At 38.1% G+C, this 10,530-nt stretch overlaps 2 protein-coding genes across 2 annotated transcripts; one reads left to right on the forward strand and one right to left on the reverse strand.

Moving 5' to 3' along the window:
• On the forward strand, positions 537-6,638 carry LOC109832886 (iron-sulfur cluster co-chaperone protein HscB, mitochondrial). Its single transcript, XM_020400353.1, has 6 exons — positions 537-916; positions 2,932-3,028; positions 3,123-3,212; positions 5,818-5,883; positions 6,073-6,141; positions 6,246-6,638. Exons 1-6 carry the CDS (start codon positions 579-581, stop codon positions 6,381-6,383), a joined length of 798 nt encoding a protein of 265 aa, XP_020255942.1. The 5' UTR covers positions 537-578; the 3' UTR covers positions 6,384-6,638.
• LOC109832887 (putative pentatricopeptide repeat-containing protein At5g06400, mitochondrial) lies at positions 7,132-10,301 on the reverse strand. Its single transcript, XM_020400355.1, has one exon. The coding sequence runs from the start codon at positions 10,206-10,208 to the stop codon at positions 7,137-7,139; it is 3,072 nt and encodes a 1,023-aa protein (XP_020255944.1). The 5' UTR covers positions 10,209-10,301; the 3' UTR covers positions 7,132-7,136.

Consider the following 10,530-nt stretch of genomic DNA (forward strand, 5'->3'; position numbering starts at 1 on the left):
ATCAATCTCGTGAAGGGTTCACGAGTAATTTTATTTAACAAATACACCAAACGAAGAGAGGGAATTTTTTTTTAAAAAAAATAAAAAATTGTTCGTGTGAAGGACAGACACTAGAACACACCCATAGTAGAGCGGGCTAAGCTTAATGTGGGACCATTGAGAAACTTAAAGACGGATCAGATTCGGCCTAATAATGCTGAGCAAACCTTTGCTTCTTTAGAGCCCAGCCCATGGGCTTCGGCATTTTCTCACATTAAACAAACCCCTCAGAATTAGGGGGGATTTGTGAAGTTTTACCCCGAGCGAGCGAGAGAGAGAGAGAGAGGAAAAAAAAAAAAAAACACCAGCACCCTTCTCCCGCTGGTTGTGAGGATCGTCGTTAGTGATCTTCAAAACCGCCTTGGGGATAGGAATTATTCCTTCCGGAGCTTGCACCTCCGGGAGACCCGTCCCAAAGCTCAAAGTGACCATGTTCGCCGTCACCTGCTTTTGGACCTTCTCTTTCTTCAAGACCCCCGCGTCGTAGAGAGCGCCAGAGCCTTGCGCCTCCCCCTCGCCCGGCCTCAATCCAAGTGAAAATGGCGATCAGGAGAAATCCATTCATTTCCTCCCTCTCCCCCCTCCGCCTACTCTCCAATTCCTGCCCCGATCCTCAAACATCTAGGGCTTTCGCTCGCCATTTCCTCTCCTCGCCAAACCCTAGGGCTCAAATCCCCTTTCTTCGCTCCATCTTACGGAATTCTAGGGTTTCGAGAGCCTTCGCCTCCTCGTCGGAAACGGGCGGCGGCGGCGGAGCATCCGCGTGCTGGAACTGCGGGGCGGCGGCGGACTCGCCGGGGATTTTTCTCGTATGCGGATCGTGTAGAAGTGTCCAGCCTGTGGATCATTCGGTGGATTATTTCAAGATTTTTGGGCTGTAAGTAACTTTTTGTTGTTTCGGCTTCTTGTTTATATTGTTCTGAATGTTTTAATATTCGGAAAATTAATGCCCGTGCTAAAAAGTTTCAATTTTGGGTTCTGTTCACAGAGCTAATAGTCGTCATAGGACCTTATTGAGAAACTAAAAGCAAATTGCTTATGAGCACAGTTATGCATGATTATCTACGATGATACTATTACCTATTAGAAGTCAGAACAGCATAATCGTGTTATGTTTTAGCTGAAGTGAAGGAAATGAAGGAACTTGTTAGAATGTCAAAACCACAGGCTTAAAATAAGCTAGAGGAAATCGGGTGAATGTGTCCTTTTGGAGGCTACAAGAGGATTTTAGGGTAGGAATTCAATGGATTCCGGAGAATGATGATGTACTATCCCCTGAAGCCAGAGGGAATTATTACAATGGATCTAGATATGAAACTTTAATCCAAGTATCTGTCATCAAAAGATAATAAGAATGTAGACCCAAGTGGGCCCCAGGTGGAGAGAAGACAAGATAATCTCTGTTTGTAGAGACCAGTGAGCAAGGACATTTCGTTCATTAGAGTTAGAAAATGCCTTAAAAAGGTGATCTAAGGCATGAAGATACAGTGACAATAGTTCCTCATAAAATCATGGTAGAAGTATTACATGCACAAGCCTAAGGTGGTTCAATCGAGCTTAGCTACTATACCTTGGTGGATGCAAACGTTTAAGCCCGTCCATGCTTCTTTCTCGATTGTGCTGTTTCTCTTATAGTATCATAGACTGAAGCAGAAACTTTTATCATGCTAAGTGCTAACAACCTAAGCTGAAATTTAAATTATGATGGTAATTGTTATCATAGACTGAAGCAGAAACTTTTATCATGCTTAGTGCTAACAACCTAAGCTGAAATTTAAATTATGATGGTAATTGTTATACATTGCACCTTGCAAGGTTTTTAATAGTTTAATTGTAAACTTGTTTCTCTTGCATGTGCTAAAAGACTTGAAAGGAGACTACAATTGTCATAATTTAGCGTATAGATAGGAATCTAAATATTGTAGGCTGACTTCTCACGAGTCCTTGGTTCCAGTGGATGGGCAGACTGAATACCTGGCACAAACGTCTGTATGTTAGTATGTGAACTGTTGTTTGGGTGTCTTGGTGTCTGTGTTCATTATGAACTAGTAGGGGTAATAACCTCTTGGAAAGAGAGTATCTGGACTTGTGTTTCAAAAGGTCTTACTTTACATGAACTGCAAAAGTTGACTTCAAAAAGTTCGAAGCTGTATCACATGGGTATGATTGATTCACTTTTTGATGAGAGTAATTACACATAATCATATCAGAACAAGTAAAAGGTGTTTTCAGTCGGCCAGTAAAATTCTATTCATCGTAATCTTGTTTGGATTTGATTGATTAGAGTTTTAGGGAAACATGGATTGTGTTTTGTAAATGTAGATGTATGTAGAAGATCTATTTTTTTCATTTGATATTTGGAACGACTTGTCTTTTCTGTTCACACTGTTTGCTTTGCTTGAATTAGCATATGGTTTTAGAAAGGAGGTTTTACTTTCCTAATCAGATATTGATTTATTAAATATATTTGCTTGTATGCAAGAAAGCTTTTTGTCACCCTCATCTGTTGATAGTGATACACTTGTTGTGGCATTCTAGTTTGGTTCTCCTTTCGGAGAGCTGTTCCTTGATATGTTTTTTAGGAGAGCCTTCACTTATGAGGAAGAAATTCAATTATTTGTTGGTTTATTGTAGTGAGATTTGGACTGAGAATCTGCTGATGCTTTGATACGAGAATCTGAGATGCATGGTCTCAGTGAATGTAAAATGAATAAATTATATTACTATGTTTTTTACTTTTTCTTCTCAAAAGCAGCATTCTTGGGTAACGGGTTGGACACGTGACATTGAGAGAAGCATAAACGAGATGTTTTTAATAAAAATTGCTCATTTTGCATTTTCTTAATCTTTATGTATTGTGTTTTACTGTGAATGTACACTTGGTTTTTACAGGGAGAGGGTGTATGACATCAAGGATGACAATCTTGAAGGCAAGTATAAAGATTGGCAGAAGAAATTACATCCTGATCTAGTTCATACAAAATCTGAGGTGAAGTAGTATTTATAAAACTTGTACACTATTTGTTCTACATTTCAGTTATCAAGTTACTTATTTTTTTTCTGGATCTATTTCTTTGATATAGAAGGAAAAATCTTTTGCTGGTGAACAGTCATCTAGAGTGACTGATGCATATCGCACACTCGGTAGGCCATTGTCAAGGGCATTGTACCTCGTAAGTCTTTCTTCTTTTTAATACATCTATGTGGTCTTTCATCTATATTGTTTGGTTAGTGCTTCATCGAGTTTTCTGGTCCACTGGATACTTCTGTTTCAGTTAACAAATTTGCACAAATTGTTTCCCCCCTTAAATTATGTGGATCATTCTTTGAGATACTTAGATGTTTAGGGGTATGGCATAGTATGTTTTAGGTGTATGACATAGGACATGAAATTCTACCTAGCCTCTGGGTAGTTGCTCTCAAGTGCCCAAGCAACATCATTGTACTGATTGCTAAGTGTGAAAATAGATTTTTATGCAATAAGTGATGAGAGCATAGATTTGATGCTAAGAAACAGATTGCTTCTACCAATGTACTGATTGCTATTTGCTGGTTGCTATGAGTTCTGAAAAGAGAGATTATAGAATAAAGGAAGAAAGCTTCAAGTGATTTGAGTTAAAGTAAAAATATACGGTTTCCATCTTTGGGAATTTATTCTCATTGGCTCTTTCTATTCACCGCAGGTTGGGTATGATGCATGTGTGATGCCCACTAGCAAACCTATAATCCTTTTACTTATTTTGTACTGTTTTTTCAAACTAGGGGAAAATTTGAACTTTGATGAGGCTGGTTGCATGAGCTTGAAATGTATGACCAATAAGGTAGGTTTGCTACTTGCCAAATTATTTCTAGTTTTCCTTGGTCAAGGATTTTGCACCAATTTCTATGTTCTAGTATCCTTAACTAAGGGTTTGACCAATTTTATATTGTGTGACAATCAGTTATAAAATTGTCTAACCTTTGATGGATTCTTGTATATGACAATTGATCTATATTTCAATAGGAAAAGCCTTAGATGGTAACCATGATGATGCTGTTTCATTCACGGTATACTGCACTAACCCTTTCCTTAGAATAGGGTTGTCTACAGAGTAGAGGCTTTGTGGAAGATTAAATATATTTCACAATGAAATATCAAACCTCGTTTCAACATTTTGAGTTGCTCCAAGCTCCAAATTCCAACCAACGGAAATTATGAATGAGAGAGGGGGTTGCTATGTATCCTTTAAGGTCATTGTTGATTAGGTTAACCTACCTTATCGATCTTGTAGTTTATGCTCGTAGAACCGAGGAATTGACAAAGTTCTCCCAGAAGAAAAAAAAGGATATAAAGTTGTTATAAGAAATTTCAATGAATCACAAGAGTCAATATCAGCAAAAAGGACCAAGAAGAATGGGTTTTTAGAGGTAGTTCAAGTCAACTCGTAATCCTCTCTACCTTGGTTCAATATCCTACGACTCCTTTGCTACACCAATGCTACTTGAATCAAGATCCTCCCCGATGAATAAGATCCCATGTGCTCCCTTATTCACATGGAAGTAGGTGACGCTTACTGAACCCCATCAGGAACCCAGACAGTTAAGACGGCAATCTCTAGGCAAAGCAATAATTAAGCTTCTTTGCCATGTTACTTACTTGGAAGCAACTGGTTACATCTCCAATCAGGATCAACTAACGAAGTCAACTGTAACTATGATGTTAGGTATTCAGTAGGGGATTTCTAATCTTCTGTCCAGAACTGAACATTTTCTGTCTTTTTTTTCTTCTCTTTTTCTTTTTTTAAACTGATGGTTACGTTTATCCTGTCTCAATGCATAACACTGGTTCTTTTCTAACAGAAAAGTAGGCGCTGCTAACCTGACTTGCCTCCAGTGCATAATACTAGCCCTTTCCTAACAGAAAAGGAGGTACTGCTAAACTTTGACATTACCATTTATAAATGCAGTAGGAAGGTGTGTTGTTGGATTTTGCTGTACAATGCATCCAGTATTGTTTGTGTGAAACCCTCGCCATTGTCCTGATATACATTTATTAAACTTTAACCATACTTGACTTTGAGCAAATGATGTGTTTGAAAGGCTTGTCATCTAGTGTGTTGTTGAACAGAAGTTATGCTAAAGGTGAGATCAGAAAGGGCCCATATCACAACATTTGTAGGATCGTCGGCAAAAAAAAAAAAAATCCTTTTTTTTTGTTTGGGGGGGGGGGATCGTCGGCAAAAAAAAAAAAAATCCTTTTTTTTTGTTTGGGGGGGGGGATATCTACAGGGGACCCAGCTTTTCCCTGGTGGTTTTGGGTGCGGAGAGTCCCTCTCAAGCCCATGATTGTTAGTTTTCTTGGTTAAAATTTTCAAAATGGGTTTGCAGGGTAATCTGTGAGTGGACAACAAGAGGAAGGTCAAAGAATTGAGGGCTCTATGATGCAATCTACCCAGCACCCAATCATGTTCTGAGTTACTGGCTTTCTAACTTAGAGTCACCTGTATATGCGTTTCCAAAGTGAAATCTCTTTGATTATTGTTCATTTTGCTATTCTGGATAGGTATTGGGGATTTTAAGCAAGGTACTTGAATATGACAAAACTACCTGACCACTGCCTCAAGGACAACAAAGAGCTTCTGTCTGGACTTATGTAGTTCAGGACATGTTATAGTACAACTATCAATATTTATTCGTCATGCATACCTCACTCTTCTTTGTGTCAAATAAATATCTAGGTGATCTTTTTAGAAGAGAGCTTTTTTTGGGTAACTTTTAATGTTTATTTTTTTCTAACAGCTGCAACTTGAAGGCGTGCATATTGATGAAGAAAAAACACTCACAGACATGGATTTGCTTGCTGAGGTAATATGCTACACTGGGTTGATAATTCAAAGCTGCAGAGACTATATGACGCTTGCTGTAAATTTGTCAGCTAAAGTTACCGGTTCCACTTTGAATTACTTATTTCCCACTGTGCCTGATTGATGGGCATCATGAGTTTTCTTTACTGGCATCTGCTTCATTGCAACTCTGAAACTGTGTTGTTTGCAGATGATGGACATTAGAGAAGCAGTAGAAGAGGCCAGTGATTCTCAGGCACTAAAGCAGATTGAGTCTAAGGTTTTGGAATTTTTTTTGTCTTCCTGGGGAATGCATGTGTGCACCAATTATATTTATTAGCCCTTTTAACTTATTTCCTTGATTCTTTCATACTTATAATTTAGATTCGAATGAAGCTTGAAGCCTCATCTGAATTCTTCCGCGAAGCATTCAAGAAACGTGACTATGATGCTGCCATTGCTTCCACTGAGCGAATGAGATACTACGAGCGCGCAATTGAGGAAATTGTAAAGAAGACCTAAATCTCCTGACCAGAGTGTCAATTAACTTATTGGTTGCGATAATCATGCCATTTAATGTCCTCATGTCCCAGACCATCCCATGGTCTTATCTGTGTGATGCTGCAGTCAATAAAAACTTGAATCAAGCTCTTTTGTACAAATAAGTCGTATATACGAGTTTTTGTTAGTCGTACTTATTGTTGTAGATCAAATCTTAAGTAAAGAATCCTACCATGATGATTGCTGACAAGGAAAAGTTTTGATGAGCTTCGAACGCATTTATTTTTATTATTAAGGTTCTGGATTGGCTAAAATTACTTTAAAGAGATTCAAAGTTACAACAGGATTGCGTAGTGATCTGGGGGCTTGAGAAGGCTAGATGTCAAAATTTTCATGCTGTATGGTAAAATTAGACGGTATTTGCTATCGACTGAATCACTTAACACTTACAAATATTTGTTGGTTAATAAATCATACGTAGAGAACAATCATACATCAGAGATTTGCTCTTCATTTTCTATTAATTACAGATATCTCTAGCATTCCCAATAAAATACAGAGTGCAGAGGGATTATAAAAGATCTCAGTTATGGCATGCCTGAGAAGCTTGGAGTACGATTTAGCAAATGAGCTCCATATTTAGTAAACAAACCTAGTGTCCACAAATCACAATATAAACCTACAAAAGGAGACCAGAAAAAGAACAACCCAGAACAATTCAGGTGGTTTTACTCATCAAAGAAAACCAATAAAAAAAGAGGAAATAATATAAAATTAATACGAGACCATCCTTTGTCTCTTCAAATTCCATTTTGTTTGAAGTACAGAATGAGCTAAATATTGCTTCCCTTCCCTATTCAATCCATGAAACACTGTCCTAAAATTAACTGCACTGGGGATAATCCCTCTGTTCAACATTTCATGTATAAGTTTCAACCCATCCTCAGACTTCCCGGCTTTACACAAACAAGAAATGAACATAGAATAAGTCTCAAAATCAGGCAACAATCCTTTAAGTTTCAACTTACCAAATACATCCCAAGCATCAGAAACCATCCCCATATTCATATATCCACGAATCATCGCTGAATAAGTAACAAGGGTTGGCTCTATACCATCCTCTGTTATCTTATTGAATATTTCCAGCGCCTTTTCTATCTGCTCCTCTCTACAAAAATGAACGATAAATGATGTTTGTATGTGAACTGATTGATTAATACCTGCTCTTCTCATTTCCTCCACTTGGTCAAATGCTTCATTCAATTTCCCCTTTCTCAATAAAGCATGAACAATACTTCCATAAATAAACTGATCAATTGTGCATCCATCATTCTCCATTGCCTTGACATCTAAAAGAGCTTCTTCTACTTCTCCAGCTCGGCATAAACCCTTAACAAGCAATGAGTAACCGAGCTGCTTTGTGAATCCTTTCTTGATTAAAGATTTAATACATCTCCTGGCATCTATAAGCTTCCCTGATTCACATAAAGAAGACAGATAGATATCTGTTGTTTCTCTATCTGGCATGAATCCTTCATGAACCATCTCTTCAAATATTTTCTGGGCTTCTTCAAGCTTTCGCCCTTTCTTTCCGCAGAGAAACACAATTAAGTATTTGAAAGTGCTAGCATTTGGTTGAAACCCTTCATGTTTCATTTCTCTGAAAGTATTTAGAGCAATCTCAGTGAGACCGGCTTGACCATATTGAGATATCATAATGGTCCATGTGTTTGCTGTTATTGAGCAGCGGTTCCTCTTCATTTCTCTATAGAGCTCTCTCATACGCCTGAAATCTTTTGCACTGCCTGAAATTTTGATAGCCAAATTGTATGTCTCGGTTGTGTGCCTGATTTCTTTCCTTAGCCAGGAGAAGAATTTTAAAGAAGCATGGCCATGTCTCTGGCAACTATTAAGAACTGCCACTACAAGTTCAGAGGTGAAATGAATAGTACTTTTCTCGAGAAATTCTTCTATAGAATTCCAATCAGTAGAAGAGGATAAAATTCTGCACAATACTTTAAGATCTTCGTCCTTGTACTCCTTAGGTTTTAAACTATCCTCATTGGATGAGTAATTTTTCACATCATGCTCTCTTTGGATGGGCTTATCATCAATTGATTGATATACCCTTTTAGCCTGTAGGCTATTACTGAATTTGAAAGATTTAGACATCTCTTTGACGATATTTGCCTTCTCTATTTCACCAATTCTCGTAAGAGATGAAACAACAAAATCACAAATGTCATCAGTTGGGTTTAAGTTAGAAGCTACCATTTCATTCAGAAGCTTCAAAGCTTCATCAGGCTTTGATGCTTTACAAAGTTCTTTGATGAAAACCGAGTAGGCTTTTGAAGTAGGGTTTATACCTTTCTTGTTCATGCTCCCAAAAACCTCCCAAGCTTCAGAAACACAATTATGCTGAATGTGGCCAGCAATCATAGCTGTGGTTGCTACGACATCTGGTTTTATGCCATTTTCAATCATCTCCTCATAAATTTCACATGCTTTGTCATATTCATTTGACCTAAAGAGACACTGGATTATTTGCGTATAGGTTGAGACCAAGGGAACACATTTGAATTCTCTCATATCATGCAACAAAGTTAGGGCCTTTAAAATATCGCCATCTCTCAATAACCCATCAATGAGAATGCTATAAATTTTACTGTCAAGTGGTGAATGCTGTTTTATACTGTCTACAACTTTCATAGCTTCATCCATTCTGCTTGCTCTACAGAGCCCTTTCAGCAAGATTTCTGAAGCCTTTGAATCAATCACCACATTTTCCTTTTTTGTTTCCTCCAAAAGCGCTTGCGCTTCATCAGTCTTTCCTGAAACACAAAAACTTCTCAAAATACGAGCATAACCCTCATTCGCTGATACTTTCATACTCTTAATCAAGTCATCTCCAACCCCTCGAGCACCAGCTATATCCCCTGACCTACAAAGACAATTCATAAGTAACTCATAGAGTTTAATATCAATAACTTCAATATTTCTAGACTTCATTTCATTGTAAAACTCCATTGCAAGCTCACTTTTCCCTACGTTAATCAGAGCCCGAATAATTGCTTCATAAGCTTCACTATCAAGTTTGCAACCCGATTTTCTCATTTCCTCAAAAGAACTCAATGCTTTGCTTATCTTCTTCGCCTTTCCATAATACAAAATGAGAATGGTCCAGGTCTTTATATTCTTCAAACAAGACTCTTCATCCATTTCACCTGCCAATTTCTCAACCAAATCAATATCTCCAGAATCTCCGGCTATATAAATCATCGTATTGTAAGTCTCTGTAATGTGAGAAAACCCGGGTTGGAGCTTGACCCAGTTGAAGAACGTAAGAGCCAAATGCCCAACTTTGAAGCATCTCTTCAGCACTTTCTCCACGATCTCGGCACTCAATTCAACATCCATTTCATCCAACCTCTGCTCTATGGGAATTTGGGTATTATCAGAGCGTAAAACCTCAGTGATCCTATGAACAATTGGGCTAACATCAACCAAACTTGAACTGTCCACATGGGCTTTTTCTAACTGATTGGAATTTGGAAGACTTGAACTCTCTCGGGCAATTCGACAAACAGTTGGAGTGCTTGGATTGTTGACCCTTGCTTCGTTAGAGAAAGAGAACGCAGGGTCTTCAGAGCCAACCAGCTCTGTAATCCTCTGGAAAAATGAAGGAGAGGGGTTTTTAGGGTTGGGTTTTTTGGAGCCTGAGCTTTTGCGAGGGTGTGAGCGTTTGTTTGAGGATTTGGGACGAGAAGAGAGATGAGAGGAATGGATCTTGATGGTGGGATTTTTGTGGTGTTTGAAATTTGAAGAGAAGAATTTGGGAATTCTCATTTCTTGAGTTGGAGCAGGAGAGAGTCTGCTGTCTGTAACTAAGCTGAAGAATCGAGTTATAATTCAACCCAAGTTGATGGAAATTTCGGTTCACCGTTTACCCTACTAACTTGTTTTTTAAACTGTAAATTGTAGATAAGTGTCTTTTATCTAGGTCCTTGGTAGTTTAGTAAATAACTCGGGTCTTATAAAAAAAAGGCTAAATAATCATTTTGGTATTTTTTTTTTGTAAATCCTTCTTATCAATTTAATTTTTTTACATGACGCTTCAATGTCTTTTTCTATACCAAACATGCAATTAGACCCACAATTTCGCTACATG

The sequence above is a fragment of the Asparagus officinalis genome, chromosome 3 (assembly GCF_001876935.1).
Source record: "Asparagus officinalis chromosome 3, Aspof.V1, whole genome shotgun sequence".
In the NCBI taxonomy this organism is placed as follows: Eukaryota; Viridiplantae; Streptophyta; class Magnoliopsida; order Asparagales; family Asparagaceae; genus Asparagus; species Asparagus officinalis.